Genomic DNA, 25,668 nt, shown 5'->3' on the forward strand with positions numbered 1-25,668 from the left:
TTCACCCTGCTACCCATGCAGCAAGCTTCGAATTCAACCTGCATCTCAGCTTCTCCACGCTGTCCCATTTTTCTTTGCCATCCATCCTTCTCAAAAAAAACAAAAACGATTTCCTCCACATACCTACTTTCATTTCACTGCTCATCGATTTATTGCCATACCCTCGACCTGCCAAATCTCTGCGGCATTCCTCCACCCGCCAACATCCTCCACGCATTTCCCTTCCTTCTTTTCTCACGCGACAGTCACTGCCTTTCGACAATTCAGTCCACTTGTGTATTTTTTTTCCTACGCAATCACCATTAGCACGCTGCCCATCCCCTCCGTTCCGCTCTCTGCCATCGAACTAACTTGCAAAACAAAAGTTGCTCAAATCCGCTCGAACAGAAACAACTAAAAAATGCGTTTCAATTAATTTTGTTCAAGTTTTCTTTTTCTTTTTTTAGCTGCGTAGGATTTAAGTTGGCATACCTTTGATTTCAGTTTACAATTAGAAAATTTTTTTTGGTTACGTTTTGGTCTTTTTTAATTTATTTCATTTTTAGTTTCGTTTCATTTTAATTCCAAACTTAAAAACGTAAAGCATTTCGAATTTCATTTTTAGCCTTTTATTTAGTTTGTATATAGTCGGCGTATGCAATCTCCTTTTAAATTTCATTTGATTTCATTTTTTTCATTTGGTAGAATTTTGATTCCGTTTAGTTTTTATTTTATTCAATATTTAAAATCAAAAAAAAAAAGTTAGGTTTAGGTTATTTTTTGATTTTTTGATTTTGTATATATATTGGCATGTATTGTCATGAGGTTAGGATTGATGTTTTAATTTGTTTCAGTTTCATTTAGTTTAAGTTCTAGTTTGATTTTTTTTTTTTAAGGTTTTGATATTATATAAAAAAGAAAATTTAAAAAAAAAGGTTTTTTCGATTTTGTTTTCAATTTTATTTTTCTGATTTTGTTTTGTCTTTTGATTTAAACTTAGGCTGAAAAATATCAAAGTAACAAAAAAAAGTTAAAAAATAAATAAAAAATATTTAAAAAATCCTAAAAATCATAAATCGTTTAAAAAAAATCCTTATCATTTTTAGAAATTTAGTTTAGAGTAGATTTAGGCTTTTTTTTTCCTTTTTTCTTTTTAATTTTAAAATTTTAAAAATAAAAAATAAAATATAAATAGTAAAATAGTAAAAGTATAAAAAGAGGCATCTAAAGGTTCTTTTTAGATTTTAGATTAGACTTTAGTTTAGATTAGGTTTTATTTTTATTTAGAATTTTAGTTTTGTTTTATTTTGACTTAGAATTTTATAAAAAATATAAAAATTAATTTTTTTTTGAAAAAGCTTAACAAAAATTGAAAATTCATTTTTGTGTTATCTATGTTCCACTTCTTTATAGTTAAATGTGCTTAAATGTTAATCTAAAGTTAGCTATATGAAAGTGGTAACTAGTTAGCATTTAAATTTTATGATTACTCAAAGCATTTGATTTTTCTTGAAGTTTAATTGCTGGAATATCGTTAAGCCATTGAGCATTTATCGATTATCTCGCATCTGGTAAAAGTTAATCTTTGTTTGAGTTATTTGATGGTAAATGATTGTTAATGAGTTCATATTTCTGCAAGCATTTGATAAATAATCATTCAGTCATTAACTCCATAAGGCACTGGTCTATTAACTTAATAAAATCAATTAAGTGCTTGTTTCCCTTTGTGTCTCCCAACCCAACTGGTCCACAGTTGGTCATCCATTGTCCCATAAGGTCTACCCCCCTTAGCCGCGGGAGACAAGCTTAAACAGAGAGATCGGGGATCAGGGTGACAGCCCCCGGTCTGAGCGTTGTCGTGACAATCTGAGCGACAACATTTTTTGGCGCCGTTGCTGGGGACAGAGTTTTTTCTGTCCTTGGTTTATTCGACATTCATCATTCCTTCATCTTTCTCATCTCTCATTTGAGCTGGCAGAGTCAACATTTTTTGGCATCATTTGGATCTTTTCACATTATCTTTCGTCATATCAACACCTACTCTTTAGTTCGTTTCTTGTTTGGGTGGCGACTCCATTTCTTTTCATTTATTTTTTCCCAAACAAGAAGCCTCTCTCATATCAGCTTGTTTGTTGCTTTTTGGATCCTAGAATTAGATTCATTGTTCAAGTGGTGACTCCACTTCTTTCATCTCTTGATTTTCTTGCACGGGGAACTCTCTCTATCATCGATTTGGTCCCTTGTTATTCATCATGGATTATTCGTTTAAACCATGTCATTTTACTGATGATCTACATGATTTACCGGAAGTGGCCATTTCTAAATTACCTTTGTTCTCGGGTGGTGGTTCAGTCGCTGTTAGAAGGCATTTATGGAGTTTTTATCGTATAATGGTCATGTATTGTAGACTTCCTCAACATGATCATGAAGATGTCAAAATGCGTCTATTTGTCCTTTCTTTAGAGGGTGATGCTTTGAATTGGTTTAATAATTGTCCTGAAGACTATTTCACTTCTTTACAAGACATTTACAATGCTTTTAAAGATATATATGGTGATCTAGATAACTCGCCTTGTGCCCCTAAAATTGTGCAACAGAATGAAAGTAATCTTATAAAAGGTCCAACTGTCGATGAAAGATTTCAAGACAATTCTTCATATCAGAATGTGTCATCCACCTGTACCATTGCAGATCAAATCCAGGATAGTGGAAAAGAAGGGACAAATTGTGAAATCAATGAAAAGGAAAATCAGAGGCAAATTATACAAGAACTAATGCGGTTGGTAAAAAATATGGAGATCAATCAAACTAATTATGCCAATGATGTGAGAACTTTATTCACTACCTACAAAAACGTAATAAGGAGATGGAGATCATGCAAGATCAGCATGTTAAGGAAATTGAGGCCATGAAAACTAATCATGACACAGAAATTAGTTTTATGCAAAGCAAGTTATCAGGCTTAGAGGAAAATATGATGACCATGAAAGTTAATCATGATAGAGAAATTAATTTTATGCAAAATAAGTTATTGACCATGGAGGAAGACCATGCCAGGGAAATCAGTGCTATGAAGGATGAACACTCCAGTCAGATGGATGCCATTACAATTTAGGTTCAGAAATTTCAGCAGCTGTCAGAGGATGAAAGAAACCAGGGAACATCAATAGATCAGGAGCCTCCTTATCTGTTACAACAAGCTCCATCTTATTATGAGGTCCTTTGTTCCATTGAAAATTGGATAAATGAAGGTGACCTGGATGAAAAGGAAATTAATAATCAGGTTGATGCTCATACGGTTAATCCACCAGTCATAGAAGATCAAGTTATAACGCATGGCACCTGTGAGATTGATCCATCATCCTTGGCAGGGCAGATGCAGAATGAAGAAAGACATGTCATGCATATCTTACATACTTCATCTAAGAGATTTGAAGTAGAAAGTTCCACGTCATCAGTGATACAACCTGCCACGAAGAAAAAGTGCAAGAAAAAGAAAACGAGAATGTCAGGCCAGGCAGTAACTCTCCAAAGGCAGAAAAAACTGATTTGTATTTTTTTCCATAGGTAACCCATTGTTATATACAATAGGGAATGATTGTTCAGTTCATCTCCGGATGACTGTTCACCTTCCCAATTTATTTATTTATATAAAATTCCCAATCATGAAGATTAGGTGTCAACATTCCCCCCCTTAATCTGAAGGGATGTTGGTGAGTCCAAGCATCATTCTGAATCGTTCAAGCTTTTCCCTTCCAAGTGCTTTGGTGAAGATGTCTGCAATTTGCTCATTTGTGGAACAATGACGGAGATGGATTGTTTTGGCCTCAACATGATGTTGAATCAGATGATATTTAGTATTGATATGCTTTGTTCAATCATGGAACTTTGGGTTCTTGGCCAACTTTATTGTAGAGGTGTTATCAATCATGAGTGGAGTTGATTGTACTTGTTTTACCTGCAAATCTTCAAGAATTTTCCTGAGCCACACAATTTCTTTCGTTGCTTCAGCTGCTGCCACGTATTCTGCTTCTGTTGTGGAATCTGCTGGAACTGATTGTTTGCGTGATCTCCAGGAGACAGCTCCTGATCCAAGACTCATAGCATATCCTGAAGTAGATACCCCAGTTCCTTTGTCTCCATCGAAGTCTGAATCAGAGTATCCAATCAAGCTAAGTCGTCCACCTGTGTATACTTGATTCCAAGGTCGTGAGTTCCCTTCATGTACCGTAGAACTCTTTTTGCAGCAGACCAATGTCCCTCACAAGGCTTTTGCATGAACCTGGAGAGGATTCCAACAGTAAATGAAATGTCTGGTCTGGTAGTAGTGAGGTAGATGAGACTTCCTACAAGTTGTCTATACTTTGTTGCATCCTCAAATTCCTTTCCTTCAATAGATGTGAGCTTTAAGTTTTGTTCCATTGGAGTAGAAAGAGGATTGCATTCTGTCATGCCAAATCTGTTTAACAAATCTCCAATGTATTTCTTTTGAGAAAGAAATATGGCTTTTGGATGTTGGGTTACTTCAATGCCAAGATAGTAATGAACATAGCCCAAATCAATCATTTCAAAACTTTTCCCCAATTCCTTCTTTATGGATGCAATGTAGCTTTCATTGTTCCCTGTCATTAAAAGATCATCTACATATACCACAAGATACACAACTGTTTTGCCAACTTTCTTGACAAACAAAGTTGCATCATCAAGATCAAAATGATTGAAGTTGAGTTTCAGAAGATGCTCAGTTAGTTTTTCATACCAGGCTCGCGGTGCTTGTTTGAGGCCATACAAGGACTTCACAAGTTTGCATACTTTATGTTCATGTCCTTTCACAGCAAATCCTTCAAGATGGGACATAAAAACATTCTCTTTTAGATCTCCATTCAAGAATGCAGTTTTTACATCCATTTGATGGACTTTCCAACCGTTCTGAGCTGCTAGTGCAAAGAGTGTCCGGATGGTGGCCCATTTTGCTGTGGGGGCAAAAGTTTCCTCATAATCGACCCCTTCCTTCTGTGCAAAACCTTTTTCCACAAGCCTAGCTTTGTGCTTGTCAAGTGAGCCATCAGCTTTGTACTTGTTCTTGTAGACCCACTTGCAGCCAATTGGTTTGGTTCCAAATGGAGGATCAACCAACTTCCAAGTGCCATTCTTTATGAAAGCATCATACTCCTTTTGCATCGGTTCTTTCCATTCATCATGAGAAGTAGCGTCTTTGAAGGAAGTTGGTTCAAAATCTGTAGAGAAGTTCAATTCACAATCATAAGTAACATCCATATCAACAGGTGAATTAGAGTCATCGACATTACCTCCATTTTGTCGGTTTGAATTTCTAGTTCCTGTTTTTCCAATTTCATCAGGATGAACACTTTCAAGTGTCTTTGTCAGCCACTTTGGGGGACCTTTCTGAGATGGTCCAGGCTACTCTGTTGATTGAGTTGGGACTGAATCAAGATTGAGTCTCCCAATTCTATCAATTACATCACTTAAAGCATCATCCGTTGTTGGAATTTCATGCAGGGGAGATTGTTCTTTAGAAGAAGATTCCACATGTTGATCTAGTATAGGTATCCACCCTTCAAGATGTGGAATCTGATTATCAAATTCTTGAAATGATTTCGTTTTTGCAAATCTATCCAAGCGATTAAGTTGCCGCTCAACAACATTGTCAGATTTGGATGATTCAAGAAAAATGACATCTCTAGATACAACAAACTTTTTATTTACTTCATCATAGAGGCGGTATGCTTTAGATGTGTTTGAATACCCCAGGAAGATACACTTACGACTTCTAGCACCAAGTTTGTTTCTATGTACCTTTGGTATCAAAGCATAACAGGTGGAACCAAAGATCCTGAGATGTTTTACCGAAGGAACATGTCCATACCACAATTCATAAGGAGTCTTGTTTCTGATAGCATTAGATGGACATCTATTCTTTATATATACAGCACATAGAACAGCATCAGCCCAAAACATTATCTTTACATTTTTGAAGAAAAGCATGGATCGTACCATATTCAAGATTGTTCTATTCATTATTTCAGCTACACCATCTTGTTGGGGATTATAAGGCACAGTTGTTTGATGTTTGATCCCATGTTGGCGAAGATAATGTTCAAATTCATTTGATGTATATTCTTTTCCATTATCAGTGCGAATAGACCCAATATGAGATTGTGCATCATTTTCAATCCATTTATGAAAATTCTTGAATGTTTGAAAAGCATCAGATTTGTTCTTCAATAAATAAACCCAACACATTCTAGTGTAATCATCAATAAATGTCATGATATATTTATTTCCATTTGCAGAAGGAACATGCATTGGACCACATAAATCTGAATGAATGAGTTCAAGCTTCCTATGTGCTCTTGAATGTGAATCATGAAAAGACTGTTTGCTATGCTTTCCTAGAATGCAAGCATCACATTGCTTATGTTTTCTAGGAATTGTAGGCAAACCAGCAACACCATTTTTTTCAATAAGCGGAGACTGTCATAGTTTAAATGTCCAAATCTAGCATGCCATAATAAACTTGATGGAAGTGTACCTTCTTCATGATGAGAAATATATGAGAAATGTTGTGCATGAGCAGAGGTTCCTTGCAGTTTGAGAAGTCTTTCTTCTTCTATTCCCCTCATGACAAGTGAGTGGTTAGATGCTTTTCTTACCTCAAGTTTGCCATCAAACATATGAATGGAGTGACCTTGCTGACGGATGTGAACCAAGGACAACAAGTTTCTCTTGAGCTGTGGGAGATATAGAACATGATCCAGAAGAAAGTTTGGAAGACCAGGCAGTTTAAGCCTGATTGTGCCAAGCCCTGATGGCTTGATTTTTGACTGATCTGCAAAGTATACTGCTCCATCAACATTGTCAGTGAAATCTTCAAAAAAATCTTTCCTATGAGTCATATGACAGATTGCTCCTGAATCAAGCAACCAATCATTTTTCGAAGAAGCAAGTGAAGCATTAAACAAATCTTCATTTACTCCAATGTTACATTGTGCCTCAATATAGTGAGCGGATTAGGTGCTTTACCTTTGTCTGTATCATCAATTTTACCTTTCTGCTGGTTTCTTTTATTCTCAATTTTGTCCCATGGTAGCTTGCATGTAGAAGCATCATGTGATCCATTTCTTTTGCAGCGAATGCAATGCAGATCTGCCTTTTCTCCTTGAGAATGTCTGCCCCCCTGCCTCTGAAGTATCTTCATCTTCCTCTTCGTCCACCTCTTCCTCTTGTAGAATCTTGAGCAGGATGCTTTTCTTTATGAGCAAGGCAAACAGTCTCTTCAGAAGATTCAGGGACTGTCTTCTTTCCAAAGGCTTTCTCTCTTTCAGCAAACTTTTTCACAAGAGAGTCAAAGGTTATATCTTTAAGATTTCCATTTTCTTGTAAAGACTCAAGATAATTGGAATAAGTAGGATAGAGTGCCTTGAGAAAAGTAATAAGAGGGATATCCAGCTCAACCTTAGTGGATTTGATATCATGCATTATAGATTTTACTTCAGATGCAAGAGCAAGAGGATCATTATTTTTCAGTTCAAGAGTGAAGAGTTTAATCATGAGCTGAACAACTTCAAGTGCAGAATGTGAGTCATAGAGTTCTTTCAGCTTTTGTAAAGCTTCAAAGGCAGTTGAATATGATGAAATATGGCGACTTACTTCTTCATTTACAGATGCTGCGATTAATGCATAGGCTTTGTTGTTCTTGTTTTCCCAAATGACGAGCTCTTTGTCTGATGTAGGCTGCACTGGGTCATTGTCTCCTTATCCGACACACACTCCTTTGCACAACTCATTGAAGATGAGGGTGTGTTTTATCATCCGGGACCATTCAGGATAGTTCTCCTTGCCAGTGAGAACTATTCCTACCATAGAGATGATTGAGTGCATTCTGCAAAAAATAATTCTGCTGATAATAAAAAAACTTCTGCTGAATAAAACTTATGCTAATAAAAAGCTTCTGCTGATAAAAAAAACTTATGCTGATAAAATGCTTCTGCTGATAAAAAAACTTCTGCTGATACAAATACTTCTACTGATGTACAGTGAAATTGTACTTAGATATGTTAAAAAACAGGGGTATTATTTATTTTGTCGTGGTATATGGGAAGGTGTATATGGAGGAGGCTTAACATATATAGGCAATTTGATGAACCGAGTTATATGAAGGCCTTAATGTTAAATCCAACTTTTCCACTAGTTTCATTAAAAATCACCCCAAATTCCCGAGATTTTGCATCACCTTCTTCAATTGAGACTTGCCTTTTGTCAACGAGATCTGTTTTGTTTCCAACAAGCACAATAATCACATCACTACCTCGCTTTGTGCGTACTTCTTCAATCCATCTGGCAGTGTTGAGGAATGACTGTCGGATTCCAACATCATAAACAACGACAGCAACAGAAGAGTCTCGAATGTAACTTGGGATAAGACTACGGAATCGCTCCTGGCCTGCAGTATCGCTCCAGGTTGGAGAAGCAAGGCTGAGGCCAAACCTACGAGAGGAAAATCTCATTCTGCATCGCCACGCAACTTTAATCTCCACAGAAATTCACCAAATTATATAATATCTACATACAGAATGATCAATGATGATTACGACTGTATTTCGTAAAAGTATGCATATGTGAAAAATAAATCCCACTTATCGTGGCGAAAATGGTTCCGACAGGCAGAATCCCGTTCAACACACGCAGCGGTCGTGGCAACTTCGACAGGCCGAATCTCGTTCAGGACTAGCGATGGAAAGAAATTGAGGAGGAGCGGGCGCCAAGCTTCGCCGCACACCACAACATCTCGATGTTAAATGTATTTAAAATCAAGCCAAATTCAAATGAGAATGGAGTGATGCATTAGAATTGAGCTCCCTTGAATCTGAGAACTTGAAGGCGGAAATGACCGAATTGGAGAACGACAGACAGCGCTTTAAATATATGAGACAACGTTTTGAAAAATACATACAGACAGTGCACATATGAGACAGCGTTTTGAAAAATACATACAGACAGTGCACATATGAGACAGCGTTTTGAAAAATACATACAGACAGTGCACATATGAGACAACATTTTGAAAAATACATACAGACAGTGCACATATGAGACAACGTTTTTTTTTTTTTTTTAGAAAAACTTATGGAACGGTGGAAACATTCATAGAAATGCAGAGAGCAAAATGAGCTCGGACAGGTCTGCATAGAGGCACCAACGCATCTCTGGGCATGTCAAAGGTAGAGCAGCGCTATATCTGGTCAGACAATGGACAAACGCAGAGCAGTGCTCAGCACTGAGGCAGTGCCAGACTATTTCAAGACAGAGGCAGTGGTAGAGATGAAGGGAGTTACAACTATTTTTAGAACTGGCTCTGATACCATGTCAGGCCAGGCAGTAACTCTCCAAAGGCAGAAAAAACTGATTCGTATTTTTTTCCATAGGTAACCCATTGTTATATACAATAGGGACTGATTGTTCAGTTCATCTCTCGATGACCGTTCACCTTCCCAATTTATTTATTTACATAAAATTCCCAATCATGAAGATTAGGTGTCAACAGAGAAGAAGATTTGATGCATCAGACGGTCGCGAGCAACTTGATTTTCAGATAGGGAAAAGTCCTACTATATGCAGAATTGGACTCCGACAAGCAACGGACAGATTTGCCTGAAAGCAGGCAAATGCTCAGTATACACTATATTGAACACATCTGATGCCATGGGGCCTCCTCTGTATTTCTAACCCTACTCCTTGTTTTTTCAACATTTTCATTTCTGTTTTAGGATTAGATTTACTTTTTCATGTTGTTAGAATAGTTAATAAATGAAGAGCTTATATCTTTCTTGTGCTTAATGTTATATGATGATTTTTGGATGGACGCTACTTATGTTTTGTTGTGCGTTGCATCGATGCAGATTCTGGATTCCCACATTCCTATAGTGCAGCAATGTGTCCTCAAATAGAGCCAGATGTTGACCACTACGTGTTAACTACCCATAGCAGTACACCCCTTTTTCGCATAAAGGGACAGCACTAGATCGACATGTCTATGCCATTCGATAGTCATCATCGACCTGATCATGTTATGTTGTAAACCCAATCTGCATGTGTAAATTGTAAATAATCTTAGCAGATTTGAGTCATGTATGTAAATTGCCTAGGCAAACCTAATTTTCTAGTGATAATCTACGTTCCGAGAGGTTTTTTGTCTCACCGATCCATGATCGGCAGAGTTTTCCTTTAGCCTAACCCCAAAGCCGGAATGGATTTTGTCATTAGAATCTTAGGGGACTCCTAGTGTACTTGGTTGAGTCTATGTAAAAGTAATTTGGAAATAACTCTAACAGTTTGGTTAGGTTATTACAAATTGCTTGATCTGCGAGATTATAGTTGTATAGCAAAATTGGGTGGTCTCTGAGAGTCTATGTCAAATGGGTTTTCCCCCCTTGAGATGTAAAATTGTAAAAGTCATGATGTAAAGTGTCTTGAGGGTTAGAAAATGTTTTAATCCCATCATAAGTCCTAGGTCCTAGGTGATTTTTCCAAAGGGCTAAGTTCGAGGATGCAAAAATAAAAAATAAAAAATAGAAAAGCAATAAAATATAAAAAGTTAAAAAATTAAAAAAATTAAAAATTAAAAATAAATTTTAAAAAATAAATTAAAAAGTAAATTAAAAAAAATAATAATAATAAGTCACAAGTTTTGAGGAAATAAATGCAAGATTTTGATTTTTAATATATGAAAATGCAATTAAAATTTCAATGGATGAGATTGAAAAGGATTTTGATCCTTATTGATGGTCGAGATTAGTTTGACATGGATCACTCGAACTAGCCGTTGGTATTTTTTCCTTTAAATAGGGTGTTAGGGGTCATTTGAGATCAGACTAGATCTGGGAGTTTGGGGCTAAAGAAAGCTCTCTTGTAGTCATTTTTTGTGCAATAAAGAAAGACTTTGGGGTTGAAAATCTTGCTGGTGTTACTCTTCTGGAAATGCTGTAAGATCTTTTATTTTTCTGCATAATTTTATTTTCAGTCATTGATAATAGCTTGATGAAGATTGATTTAAGCACAGGTATCTTGTCTGATCTCTGGGGTTTGAATGATAGTTCAGATTCTGAAATATAATGGCAGGTATCTCCATTTGATCTGGATTTCACTATTGTTTTTTCCCTCTATGTTAATGGTTTGATTTTAAGCTGTGCAGGAAATCTTAGTTTTGAGTTTACCGGGTGTTAGGGGAAGTTCTCGGCTGAACCAACCAACTCCTGGATTGCGTTTTCTGAAAGAGCCCAGTGAGTTTTAATTTCGGGCTTATCATTTGAATTTTTCTTATAAATGCAAGAAGGGTTTTCTGAAGTATCTCACATTAAATTTAAATTTTGAAAATATTACTGTGGATTATTGACAAATCTGGCTCATTAAGAGTCGAAAATCTGTAAATATTATAAATTTTTCGCTGGTTTTAGGGTTTTCAGTTTTGTTTCTGGCACATTTTACTTCTTGGTTTTCTGTTTCCGCCATTTGTAGGTTACAGATCTTAAGGTGAGATTCAATCTTGAAGCCAGATCTAGGCCTTGGAGGGTAAGATCTGGCCTCAGGATCAACTCTAGCAGGAACATTTGCTTCAGAAACATTTTTTTGCAGGTGTACAGTCCTGTTGCTCAGGGTTTATTTTTGTTCCAGGAAAAAAATTTCAAAATTTTTTTTAGCAGGCTGGATTGCTGTCAAACCTCCACATAGACATCTCCAAATGCTGCTCAGCTCCTGTGGCTTGCCCAACGTTTCACACACTATCAGCTCCTTCTCTCAAGTTTTTCTCCTCATGCTTCCATACTAAACCCTTGGTCCTTCTCCATTCCTCCACAGTCCCTTCTTCAGCTACGTATTGCCTGTCCGGCCCACATTTAGCCTGCTGTAAGTTCATCCCCTCTCCTTACCTCTTCACCCTGCTACCCATGCAGCAAGCTTCAAATTCAACCTGCATCTCAGCTTCTCCACGCTGTCTCATTTCTCTTTTCCATCCATCTTTCTCAAAAAAAACAAAAACAAAAATTATTTCTTCCACATACCTGCGTTCATTCCACTGCTCATCGATTTATTCCCATACCCACGACCTGCCAAATCTCTGTGGCATTCCTCCATTTGCCAGCATCCTCCACGCATTTCCCTTCCTTCTTTTCTCACGCGACAGTCGTTGCCTTTCCACAGTTCAGTCCACCTGCGTATTTTTTTTTTCTGCGTAGTCACCGTCAGCACGCTGCCCATCCCCTCTGTTCCACTCTCTGCCATCGAACTAACTTGCAAAACAAACGCTGCTCAAATCCGCTCGAACTCCTTCACGCTGCTCTCCCTCTCCTGTCAAGCTATCAAACCTGCAAAAACAAAAAGAAAATGCGTTTCGAATTTTTTTGTTCAGGTTTTCTTTTTCTTTTTTACCTGCGTAGGATTTAAGTTGGCATACCTTTGATTTCAGTTTAGGATTAGAATTTTTTTTTGGTTATGTTTTGGTCTTTTTTAATTTATTTCATTTTTAGTTTCGTAACTTTCGTTTCATTTTAATTCCAAACTTAAAAACGTAAAGCATTTCGAATTTCATTTTTAGCCTTTTATTTAGTTTGTATATAGTCGGCGTATGCAATCTCCTTTTAAATTTCATTTGATTTCATTTTTTTTCATTTGGCAGAATTTTGATTTCGTTTAGTTTTTATTTTATTCAATATTAAAATAAAAAAAAAAAAGTTAGGTTTAGGTTATTTTTTGATTTTGTATATATATTGGCATGTATTGTCATGAGGTTAGGATTGATGTTTTAATTTGTTTAAGTTTCATTTAGTTTAAGTTCTAGTTTGATTTTTTATTTTTTTATTTTTATTTATTTTTTGTTGTTTTGATTAAGTTTTGATATTATATAAAAAAGAAAATTAAAAAAAAGGGTTTTTTGGATTTTGTTTTCACTTTTATTTTTCTGATTTTGTTTTGTCTTTTGATTTAAACTTAGGCTCAAAAATATCAAAGTAACAAAAACATCTAAAAAATTAAAATAAATAAATAAATAATATTTAAAAAATCCTAAAAATCATAAATTGTTTTAAAAAAAAATATTCCTTTTCATTTTTAGAAATTTAGTTTAGAGTAGATTTAGGCTTTTTTTTTATTTTTTTATTTTAAAATTATAAAAAAATAATAATAAAATATAAATATAAAAATAGTAAAAGTATAAAAAAGGGCATCTAAAAGTTCTTTTTAGATTTTAGATTAGACTTTAGTTTACATTAGTTTTTATTTTTATTTAGGATTTTAGTTTTGTTTTATTTTGACTTAGAATTTTATAAAAAAATATAAAAATAATTTTTTTTTTGAAAAAGCTTAACAAAAATTGAAAATTCATTTTTGTGGTATCTATGTTCCACTTCTTTATAGTTAAATGCGCTTAAATGTTCATCTAAAGTTAGCTATATGAAAGTGGTAACTAGTCAGCATTTAAATTTTATGATCACTCAAAGCATTTGATCTTTCTTGAAGTTTAATTGTTGGAATATCGTTAAGCCATTGAGCGTTTATCGATTATCTCGCATTTGGTAAAAGTTAATCTTTGTTTGAGTTATTTGATGGTAAATGATTGTTAATGAGTTCATATTTCTACAAGCATTTGATAAATAATCATTCAGTCATTAACTATAAACTTAATAAAATCAATTAAGTGCTTGTTTCCCCTCGTGTCTCCCAACCCAACTGGTCCACAGTTGCTCATCCATTGTTCCATAGGGTCTACCCCCCTTAGCTGCGAGAGACAGGCTTAAACGGAGAGATTGGGGATTTGGGTGACAGCTCCCGGTCTGAGCGTTGTCGTGACAATCTGTGTGACAACAGGTATTTCGCACGAAAATATGTGCTTGTGAAAGAAAGTATTGTGGAAAAAGTTGCATCTCCAATTCACATTGCCTCCTCCCTTCCCCTCGCTGCTTGGCCCATCCTCTTTTGGGACATATTTCCACAAGAGATATTTCTCAATGTTATCTTTAGCCTTTAGGAGGAAGTCTTCCCTCAACATTACTCATAGTTTTAAAAACCGGTGGAAAAAACCGGTTACCGGCCTAACCGGCCGGTTGGAAGGCTGGCCGGTCGGAACCGGTGGAAAAACCCGGTTTAAAGCACCATTTGCCCGGAAACATGCCCTAACCGGTAAAAACCGGCCGGTTGGCCGGTTTATGGACAGGCCGCCGGTCAAGCAAAAAGCGCAGCGGTTTTTTGGAAATGAGGGCGGTTTAGGGGTTTTGGGGGTGAGGGAAAGGGATTTTCCCTCCAAAAACACCCTCACACTTGCTATAAGACACCCCTCTCACTCTCATTTGTGTCACACAACTGATTTGGAGTGTTTGTGAGTGTTTGTGAGTTTGTTTGTGAGCTTGGAGAGTGTGGAGTTTTTGCTGAAGTAGTCATCTTGGAGTTGGAGTTGGAGCTATTTTGGAGATAGTGTGTAGCTGCCAGTGGAGTTGCCATCATCAAGAGGAGGCTAAGAGAGCTACTTTGCATTTCCAGGTAAGGATTTGCACTTGATAATTCCTCATTTGGGTCTGCTGTCCATGAATTATTTTTTTTGTGCTATAAACTTCTCACTTCAATGATCTATCATCTAAGCTAAGCCTATGAACTCTCTAGCTCTATGCTATCAATTTTTGTAGCTTGCATGTGCATTTTTTTTCCTACATTTATCATTGGTTTTCCATGTTCCTTAGCTGCAATTTTTTTTTTTAAATGGCAGATTTCTTTGCAAATTGTTATTATTTCAAGCAAACATGGCTCCAAAAGGAAAGGACAGTGCATGGGTTCATTGTGATGTAATTGAGGGAAAAATGATATGCAAATTATGCCATAAATCTATTGGAGGTGGGGGTATTCTTAGGTTGAAACAACACTTGGCTGGGGTAAGAGGCCAAGTAAAGCCATGTGATGCACCAAAAGAACTGTTAGGTCCTATTAGGGCAGAATACATTGCCAAGCTTGAAAAATTTTATGAGGATAAGGCTAGGGAGAAGGCCATCCAAGATGAAATTGCAAGGAAGAGGGAATTAATGGAAGCCATGAATCTTATGAAAGAGAGTGGGTATGATGATTATGAGATTCAAGACTCCACTTCTATCCCTTCCACCAATGACCCCTTTCACTATGTTCATCCTTCTGTTGGAGTTGGCCAACCATCAAAAGGAGCAAAGAGACCAAACATCCAAAGTTATTTCTCATCTTCTGCCAACATTGCCTCTTCTAAATCTAATCCCACTTCCTCCCAGCCAAGTTCTCAACCCACTTTGGATCAGCATTGGAAAAAACAATGCAAAGAAACTTCTCACCAATACATTGCTAGATGGTGGTATGATTCAGATATCCCATTTAATGCTGCTCGCTCACCTTATTACCAAGCTATGTGGGACTCTGTTATAGCTGCAGGAAAGGGCTTCAAAGGCCCTAGTATGCATGACTTGAGGGGAGCTCTTTTGCAAAAAGAGATATCTTCCATTGATGAGTATTTGGCTGAGTTTAGAGAGTCATGGGTCAAAACAGGTTGTTCCATTATGTCAGATGGATGGACCGATGGAAAGAACCGCACTATCATTAATTTCCTTGTTTCTTGCCCTCAAGGAACCATGTTTTTGAAATCAGTTGATGCATCTGATAGGGTAAAGGATGCAAGCCTTCTATTTGAGCTTTTGGATAACATTATTCAGGAAGTTGGGGAGCAGCATGTTGTGCAGGTCATCACTGATAATGCCTCAAACTATGTTCTTGCTGGAAAGATGCTTGAGGCCAAATATAACACCATATTTTGGACTCCATGTGCTGCACATTGCATAGACCTCATGCTTGAGGATATAGGCAAGGTGGAGTGGGTAAAAAACACTGTAGAGCATGCCAAGTGCATTACAAAATACATTTACAACCACTCATGGGTATTGAGCCTAATGAGGAAACACACTGGAGGCAAAGAGCTTGTTAGGCCTGCAATTACGAGATTTGCAACTCACTTCCTCACGTTGCAATGTCTCAATGGTCAACATAGAAACTTGCAGAAAATGTTTTCCTCTGATGAATGGTCTGAATCTCGGTGGGCTCGTAGACCAGATGGAAAAGACACCAAAAAGAAAGTGTTAGACACTTATTTTTGGAAAAGGTCTGTAGAGCTTGTGAAAATTACCGAGCCCCTTGTTAAGGTGCTAAGGTTGGTGGATGGGGAAAGATTGGCCATGGGCTACATTTATGAAGCTATGGATCAGGCAAAGGAGCAGATACGGGCAGCTTACAATGACAGGTTAGCTAAATATGGCCGTATATGGGAGATCATTGATAACAGATGGAACAATCAACTCCATCGTCCTATACATGCAGCCGGGTATTTTTTGAACCCAAGGTATCACTATAAAAATCGGCTAGGAGATCAACATGATGGGGAGGTCAGAGCTGGATTGATTGATTGCTTGGAGCGCATGGTCCCTAACCATGTAGACCAGTTGGATATACATAGACAGCTTACTATTTTCAATCAAGCAAGTGGTACTTTTGGCAAAAACTTGGCAAAGATGGCAAGAGATGTGGACCAACCAGGTAAGCAATTCCAATTTCCATTTTGTTTTTCATTTCAAGTTAAAATTGTTTACGTTCTTTACAATTCAAATTATAAACTAAGTTACTAATTATTGTCTTTTTCTTTGCAGCACATTGGTGGGAGTCATTTGGTGGCCAGTGTCCTCAATTGCAAAGGTTTGCAATTAGAGTCCTCAGTCAAACTTGCAGTGCTTCAGGTTGTGAGCGCAATTGGTCTGTTTTTGAGCACATACACACGAAGAAGAGAAACCGTTTGGAACAAAAACGGTTAAATGATCTTGTTTTTGTGCAATACAACCTTCGACTGAGGAGGAACCAAATGATGAGCAAATCACCTGATCTAGATCCCATTGTGTTGGACGATATTGATCCAACATCAGAATGGGTGGAGGAGACTGAAGATCCTGTGTTTGAGGCTGATTTTGATATCGACATGGCTTTAGCGGAGGATGAGGCAGATTATGTGGCGGCATCAGAACCAGGATCAGTAGCGGCATCAAGGAAAGGCAAGGAACCAATGGAAGGCACTAGTCGTGCAGGTCGAAAAACTCGTGCTTCCATTAGGTCCACTTCTATTGTCATTGGTGGCATTGATACTGATGTTGCAGATGAGGCAGAGGCATCCTCAGACTCTGAACCAGATGATGTCTATGTAGCTCCTGATGATGATCCTGTGTCTAGTAGTGGTGATGGACTTAATGGTTGATCATGTGTACACTGTAGACTTGTAGTAGGCCAATGGCCTCATAGCTTGCAGCATTGTTTTTGGACTTTATAGGCCATTTAGAGCCTCATTTCTTATGTATTTTGCTATTTTGTCGATGATATGTATTGCACTCGGTGCCATTTTGATATATTCACCTTTGCATGGTATATAAATGAGCAAACTTTGCATATTTTGTCTCTATTGGCTTGGAATCATGGTTTTACATCTTAAAAATAGTTTTGTTTCATTAAAAATTAATTATTTAATGTATTTTTAAAAACCGGTTCGTTTAGACCAAACCAGTCCCGGTTAGACCGGTTCCGGTCGGTAAACCGGTTCATTAGGTGGACCGGTCCGGTCACCGGTTCCGGTTTTAAAAACACTGACATTACTTGCAGCAGACTATGATCATATTGGGGGAGGAGGGGCATCTCCAATGGGGTCGTTTTTCCCCTTTCATTGCGCCCTACCTGCTGCCCTTGATTGAGCCATGAATACTATAAAAAAAATTAAACAAAACATGCACAGATTTGTAAAAGAAATGCATATACAAACTGTTGTAATACAAATGCAAAAAAATAGAGAGGAAATGCACTTACTTATTGCTTCAATCTCCTTGAAAACCTAAGTCACCTGACACGGGGATTCGGGATTCGTGGTGTCGGATTCGGGTCACGCTAACCCCCGGAACAGGACACGTTAGGACACGTTATATATTATTTTATTAAAATATATATATATATATATATATATATATATATATATATATATATATATATATATATATATATATATATTAAAAATTAGTTATTGGCATATTTCTTACACAAATTTTAATTAATGATACAAATTTATTGATTTCAAACATAGATCTTCATCTATAGCTATTAGCATGCATAGTACATACAAAATTTAAATAAATGTCTGGACAATGTAGTTCCTCTACAGGCAATGCTTTCACATGTTTAAGATATTGCATCTTTCTTCAATAAAACCGGATATATCGTCTATTTATATGTTGATACTGCTTCATATGATATATCAAATATTGTAGATTCCAAGCATACTGCCCATCGTATTTGAATTAGTATTCTATGTTGCTGTATAAAAATCAGATTATCCATCCCTGAACGGAGCAGAGAATGGATGGACAAATGTCAAATATCTTCTCTGCTCCCTTGAGACAAACTGTTTTCTGCTACTAAATTCTTCTTAATTTGGTACAATAAAATGTGTTTGCTTAGGTGCAGGTGCAAAAAAGCTTTTTGTTGTCTGAAGTTAAAAGAACGTTGTCTAAAAGACCTTGTAACTAAAATTACCTAATGTATCCGAAAAAGCTTTTAGTGAGTTGTGCGTTTGAATGATTTTGCTTGTTTTCATTCAGCTAACTTACAGGTTATTCGAGATGGGATGTGCCTAGAAGGTCCGGCAATCATTCAGCCTCTGTATTAAATCTGATGGCAATCGATTGTAATTTGTCATCAGTTTATAGACAATGTTTTCTATTATTCAAAGTCGAAATGCTACATATACAAGCATTTGAGGCTAGAGGCAGTGTCAAAAAAATGTTCAGGGTTCATATACAGAGAAAGGTAAAGAGATTATTAACTTGGCATTTGGCATGGTATCTCTGCGATTTTGTTAGCATCGATCACAGCGTTATATATGGCATTATAATTTCTATGCATTGGCGAGTAAGGTAACGAGTCAACGACCATGCAATGTCTAAAATAACAGCTGAACGTAATGACAAATTGAAAATCAGTTTCGAACTTTCGATATCCTGTAGGAAACCCTGCTGATTGAATGCGATATAAACCACGTGATTTTGAATAAACTGTGCCTTACCTCAAGTTCTGGACGTTGGGTGGACTGTGGACTTGGGCGGTCCGCTCCTCGCTGCAACAAAGCAATGATGCAATCCTTTGCGGCTTTGCCAAATACACTGAAGTCTGACTGAATCCTTTGCCGTCAACTGGGAGAGACACGCCCCTTTTAAGTTTTAACCTAGCAGCAGATCCGAAAACGAATCCGCAAACTAGGACTCGACAGGAAAATCGTGACACACTTTCGAATTTAGAACACGCCCCTGGACACGACGTGCCACAAGAGGACACGACGAGTCCTGCCATCATGACACGTGTCAGGACAGAATCGTGTCCGATTCGTCCGATTCGCGATTCGTCCAGAGTTTTGGACGAATCCGGTTTCATAGTTGAAAACACTCCAAACCCTTGGCTCCTTGCTCCAAACTTCTAACAACGAACCCATAGCTCACTTCTTGCAAAACGAATGAGACAAAATGATAAAAACATGAGCAATTTCGCCCTTTTATGGCCGCACGGGTCTTGATTTGCCGGATTCGTGTTCAAATTTCGTGACACATTGTGTCTGAATGGGACATGATCTAGATTCAATTGTGTCCCATTCGGACACGACGTGTCACGAAATACGAACACGATTTAGGGCGAATCGAATCCAATTCGCCGGATTCGGACACGTGGCCAAAAAATGACGAATCCGGTTTCAGAGGTTATATGTTGCGAGTTACATGTCAACAAAACTCTCTACAGAACTTGAAATTGAGACCATCCACAAATGGAGAACCTTGTAATTACTATGCCAACCATGGAGCACATAACTCGACCATGTCACCTTCAAATGCTCAAATCTGTTAACTCTTCATTCTTACCATGAGCCCACATCATTTTTCGTTCTTCATGATCCGAGTTCACTGTTTCTTCATTTAGTTCACCTCAGGTGATCCATAATCTTCTTGTTTTTTTCTTGGCCAAATTTTATGAGCAAATGAGTACCGGTTTCTATTTATACATGTTTAAATCACATTGAACCGTCATGTATATAGGGGAGCGAACTTGATCTTAAGACATTGCTAGTGGAGATCGTTGTTCTGAAAACGCATGGGTACAGATTGTATTGAGCAAGTGGTTCTTCAATCTATGCATGAGTCCGAGAGTTATCTTGTGAGCAGTTCAATTTACTGTCCAAGTCGATATTATCATAAATACGTTTTTATAGATCGCAAGTTCAGATCAGACTCCATTGTTTCACTAATCAAACCCATGCTTGATGCATTCACCCATTCAAAAAAAGCAATCCTATGTTAATGTGAACAACTTTTGCAGTGAATTCCACATGCCTAAAGCCAGTATTGATTTCTGCACTATATGAATGCCAAAATGCCTGTGTTGGCTGGAAAGCGAAGCAGACGATCTCTCAGACACGCAAGACCATACTCTGAAGCCTACAGTGTGCACAGAGGTTTGAAAGAATTAAATGTGATCTGACTAAGATAGATCACAACAACAAACAAAGGGGACACTGGTACCATTGTTGTGAGTTGTAGGAAGGTCGATTGTCAAGTGATAGAAGGTTGCCAATTGTTTGAGAGCTTGTGAGGAGATCATGCAAGCTACCTGCAGATCCAATAGGAAGCGTTGCAACCGTAATAAACTTGCCTTCCTCTTTATACTTGGCATTAGGGCACTGCTCACATGCTTGCTTTGTGATTTGCTTTTACCAGGAGTTCTATTCCTTCCAGACTTTTAATGAGCTTCCCATATAAAGATCTTCCAAGGTTGTGTGCAAGTTAATTATGACATCATGCCTTTTCAGTTACTGAAGGATGGTCGAAACAATGACTCCTTCGTCAACCATGCTTGTCCTTCCATCAATGACAATATCTCAAAGTCAAACAATTTTGCCCATGCTTTGACAATCACTTTGACATCAATGACAATACTGTCCAACATGTATGGTATCAAAGTGGCAATCTGGTCAAAAGTCAAATCTGCAATTTTCTGTCAAAGTCAACAGCAGTAAACCCTGCGCTAACCAGTCAACAGTCAACAGTCAAAGCGCCCAGAAAAATTTGGTCAATGAAGCAAAGAATTCGGCCTCTTCTGTTCAGTCAACCTTAGTCAAAACAGTCCTCAAAACAGCCTTCAAATTCGGTCAAAGTCAAAGAGTTGATCTGTGGAAACCCTAGCTCAGAAACTGCAGTCACCGCTGGTCAGAGTGCACAGAAATATTCAGTCAATGTCCCAGTCAACTTGGCCTTCCAGACATATCCAAAAATCAGTCAAATGAGGTCAAAACCATCCAAGTTAATGCTGGTCAAAGTTTCAAACTGTCCCAAAAACAGAAGTCAACGCTGGTCAACAGATTAACTCTCTCTCTCCTTCGCATGTGTGAACTCAGCCCTGCAATTTCACACTTGTATGAACCAATCAGATGAAGAGAAGATGTGATGTGATGATCCAATTGATGTGACCTTAGGGTGTATTTATATGAGGTTGTGGTGAACAAATTTCATCTTCCAGGCCGATTTGTATTTTTTGATGTAACATAGTCCAGCATTAAAATAATAATTTTCCCATGTGCAAATTAAGTTCTTCTAAGGGCTAGAGGGGTATCCTTAGGGTGAGAAGGGGTTTCCCAAGGAGGGAATTTCTCCCTGAGCTGCCAAATTTCAACACGCCCAACCTTATTCTGAAAAAAAAAAATATAAATTGCTCATTTTCGACATGCTTGTAGATTTTAGTTGAAAAGAAAACTACAGCTTGTGTAGTTGCTATTTATCTGTCATTTTTCTTATGAAGGCTATTTCGTGAATTGCAGGTTTCTCAGAATATGAAAATATCTATTGAAGAGGAAGAGAGATTACAGAAGTTCTATAGCCAGTTGAAAGCCACTGCCAGTGCAGTACATAACTGGAAGACATTTGGAGAACCTAATTAGGAATTCCCTCAACAGACACAGGATCTTGGTTACAGAAAGCATGCTAAACTAACAGTTGATCTATGATTGTTAACAGCATACTGAACTGCCGGTTGATCTCAATAAAATGAGGATTCTGTATCCTTGTAAATTAGGTTGAAGTTTGCACGTTTTACCATTGTAATTCTAATCTGTGGAATGATTTAAATTACTGGAAGATTATATTTATACTTTCAGGTACTATGATATCTGAAATCTATTCACATGTTCCAGATTTTTGAGGAATTACCTTCCTCTTATGTATTAACAGTTTGCCTATGATGCCCCATTAAGCAAATTCAGTCAGTTTTTGAACAGAAGTTACCCTTGTGGGTTGCCTTATCACTTCTATTCTTATTTTTCATATTGTCTCTACTGATTACTCAATATGAGACAGCCTTTGGTTTTATTTGGTTGAATTCATTGTTAAGAAAGAAATGAAAAACTAGAGATTTTGTATATATAGTAAATAATGACAATAATAATAATATAATAAATGAAATGGCACATCCTAACTAAAAAAGACAGGACCAATCAACCATTATCACCAGTCAATGATACTAGTAACCATCACATGACATTGTTATCATGTTATTCATTCATATTCTTACTCATTATTTTAGATATATTGTCTTTTAGGGATGTGAGCCTGTTTTCCTTATGTTTGATTTTTTCTAGTAAATGAACTGATATTCATTGCATATTTGGCATTTCCTCAATCCAAAAGTTTAGTTTTGTCAATCCCTACAGTTAGGATCTGAACTTTATTTAGATAATCAGAAATAAATGAAAGGAACTAGCGGTAAAGCATACATCAAGTAAATATCATATCGAAATGAACCACCGTGAATCCCCACCACACCTTCCCCACCCAAAAGCAAATGTTTGCATGAAAGGTAAATATAAAATTCACCATAACTTTTGGAGATGAGCTTTCCTAAAACTAAAATTGGGAAATATCCATGTAGTTAGGTTAGGTTATCATTATCATGGTTAGACTATATCTTAGCTCAATGATAAATTGCTGTATCTCAAGTAACCTAAAATACAAGCACACAGAATATTATGATAGTTAACATGTAATTCATGCGAACAGAATAAATTGCAGCTATGTGTTGCTCAAACCATGCATTGATTTTGCTGTAAATGTTGCCACATCTTAGGGTAATGTTTTATGGCTGTAAATGTTGCCACATCTTAGGGTAATGTTTTATGGCTATCTTGTAAAAACTCCTTATGAAGACCTATGATCAAAATCTCAATGCAATACTCTTAGGGTAATGTTTTATGGCACCATTATTTTCTACAAATCACGGATGTGTATCACAATAGCCAATAGGTTCCACGGGCATATAGTGACTATCATTAATACCCTATATGTTCGCATTATGATACAAGTATTGTCCTTGATGGCAACTCTACAAGTCAACTCAGATTTGATAAGAAGCTAACAAGAATATTCAGAGGCAATAGGGCAGTGGTATAGAGGATCAGGAAGATGGAACTAAGGTCTATTGATCAGAATAAAGAAATTGAAGGAAGAGATGATGTAAAAGCAGTTTAAGAGATACATGTAGATTCAAGTACTTAGAACAGAAACAACGTATAACATACACACGCATTCCCACAGAAGGCAAAGCGCATACATGTTGAAAACCATGGTTTTGGTCCGAGGTATTTGGTCCGAGGTATTTGGTCCAAGGTATCTTTGGACCATGATATTGACCCTAGGTATTTAGATCGAGATATTTGGTCCGTGGTATTTGATCCAAGGTATTGGTCCTAAGTGGATTTGGTCCATGGTATTGAGAAAGGCCAAAAACTATATAAAGAAGAGAGGATCATAAGGCCAGATGTGCAAGTGAATAAAATTCTAAGGAATACTTCTATCTGAAGTATATTTTATGTTGCATGGTTATGTTTGGGACTAGATTTGAAATATTTATGTGCACCTTGAGTTCAATATTGGATCAGGATCATGAGAACTGAAATGACTAATTCTTGAATGATCTAATATTGGTTGAGGCTAGATCTGATGTTTTGCTTCTGTTTTATTCATTATCTATCATATTCTGGGTTTGTCTGATGTCTGGAATTGCAGCAAAGCTCTGAGTCAATATTTGCAGATCTGTACGCAGATTCGTCTCGGCAAAAGAGTGTATACACGCAAGTTTTGTTCTTCGAAGTAGTGTATACAAAAGAAAGGCTTGATGTTTAGAGATGACTAATCTATCATATTAGTGTCGCTGATTTATTGCTACTGCTATTTTACTATTGTCCGTCAATGAAGTCTTCTTAGATCTGAATGTAAATCTAAATGCATAAATAGGTTGATATTTTATTGATTCTATAAGTGAGAAGAAGTGTTTTATGTTGCCTGCCTGTGTAAAGTTCTGTAAGTTGACAATAGATGTTCAATACACTGTTGGTTGGCACAGTTTGTGATTCAAATATTTTATGATTCAGAATCTTTAGAGGTATATGTAGGTTGGGCTGAAGGAAGTAGCATATACATGCAAGTTTTCTTCATTGAAGTAGCGTATACAGTCTGACACATGAATTTTTGAGGTTTCAGTTGGTTTTGAATGTTGATACAGGTTTTTGGGTTCAGCGCAGTGTTCTGATGACAGTGATCTGATTGTTTCAGATTAACTACATGTTGGTTGATGAAGTTTGAGTTTCTAAATCTTTGATGGGTTATTGATGAGTCAAGGTCTTCATATGTTTTGATATGTGCCAGGAGCATCCAGTCTGAAAATTCATGAAACGTAGTCCCTGGTGGAAGAGTGGAGTTTTTTGTAGGCTGGCACCTACGTACTAGTAAACATATTGGCTAGTACAAGAGCTAGGGGGTTGTAGTTCCCTTCTAGTAGAAGCTGAAGAATAAGAGAAGGTTGTAACCTTCTGCAGGTAGAAGTCTATGTACTGGTATGAGTCTGCACTAGTACAAGATGTTAAACAAATTTTGTTGGCTTATTGGAGCCTAACCCAAGTTCAGAGGTAAGTTAGCCAAACAAATCCCAAGACTACTGGCCCTTTCGACAACAGTCTGCGGAGCGCGAACTGAGGTCTCACCGGGGTGAATTAGTATTCCTTTTTAATTGTTATTTTTTGTCAGTTAAATCATTTATATTTAGAACACAAAATGAACAATAGGAACAAATGCTTTTATTAATATAATCTTTACAATCAATCAAGTATAGTGTATATAGCCTCCAACTAATTGCCAAGCACCAACTTGGACTTTTTGTGAGGCTCCAACCTCCAAGGCACCAACCCTGTCTTGTTAAGGCACTAACCTTGGATTTAGGAGCACCAACTCCAAGGACACCAATCCTTCCAATTTTGAGGCACCAACCCTAAGGGCTTCAACCCTCTGGTATATATTGTCTAGATATGTTTGGTAGTTATTCTTTGCTCCCAACATCATCTTCACTAAATTCTATCTATCTACACCTTCACTGCTACATCAATGACAACTTGTCTTCATATGAAGGGGTCTTCATAATTCTTCATATTGCTCTAGCAAAGTCTGCAAAGGTATTTCATGATGATTTCAAATAGGCATCATGATCTCCAGTAATGTTTCCAAGATTTGT

At 37.1% G+C, this 25,668-nt stretch overlaps 2 protein-coding genes across 4 annotated transcripts in view; both read left to right on the forward strand.

The window, feature by feature from the left end:
• The window catches only part of LOC149211001 (uncharacterized), a 543,418-nt gene extending 521,029 nt beyond the window's left edge, over positions 1–22,389 (forward strand). For all 3 annotated transcript variants that reach the window (XM_089396847.1, XM_089396848.1, XM_089396849.1), the window contains one exon: positions 21,932–22,389. In XM_089396847.1, the coding sequence (XP_089252973.1) occupies positions 21,932–22,051 (120 nt within the window). In that variant the 3' untranslated portion in view covers positions 22,052–22,389. The remainder of the gene's footprint in view (positions 1–21,931) is intronic.
• Positions 14,675–17,428, forward strand: LOC149211002 (uncharacterized). The gene is made up of 2 exons (XM_089394512.1): positions 14,675–16,584; positions 16,695–17,428. The coding sequence occupies exons 1-2, from the start codon at positions 14,784–14,786 to the stop codon at positions 17,288–17,290; spliced, it is 2,397 nt and encodes a 798-aa protein (XP_089250638.1). The 5' UTR covers positions 14,675–14,783; the 3' UTR covers positions 17,291–17,428.
• Positions 22,390–25,668: the final 3,279 nt, after the last annotated feature.

Source organism: Pinus tabuliformis, chromosome 1_2 (assembly GCF_031772625.1).
Source record: "Pinus tabuliformis cultivar Carrire ecotype Pingquan chromosome 1_2, CPIR1, whole genome shotgun sequence".
Classification (NCBI taxonomy): Eukaryota; Viridiplantae; Streptophyta; class Pinopsida; order Pinales; family Pinaceae; genus Pinus; species Pinus tabuliformis.

Coding starts and splice junctions, on each gene's coding strand:
- LOC149211002 (XM_089394512.1), top strand. CDS start 14,784: ATGGCTCCAAAAGGAAAGGACAGTGCATGGGTTCATTGTGATGTAATT. Junction 16,585..16,694: donor AAGAGATGTGGACCAACCAG/GTAAGCAATTCC, acceptor TTTTCTTTGCAG/CACATTGGTGGGAGTCATTT.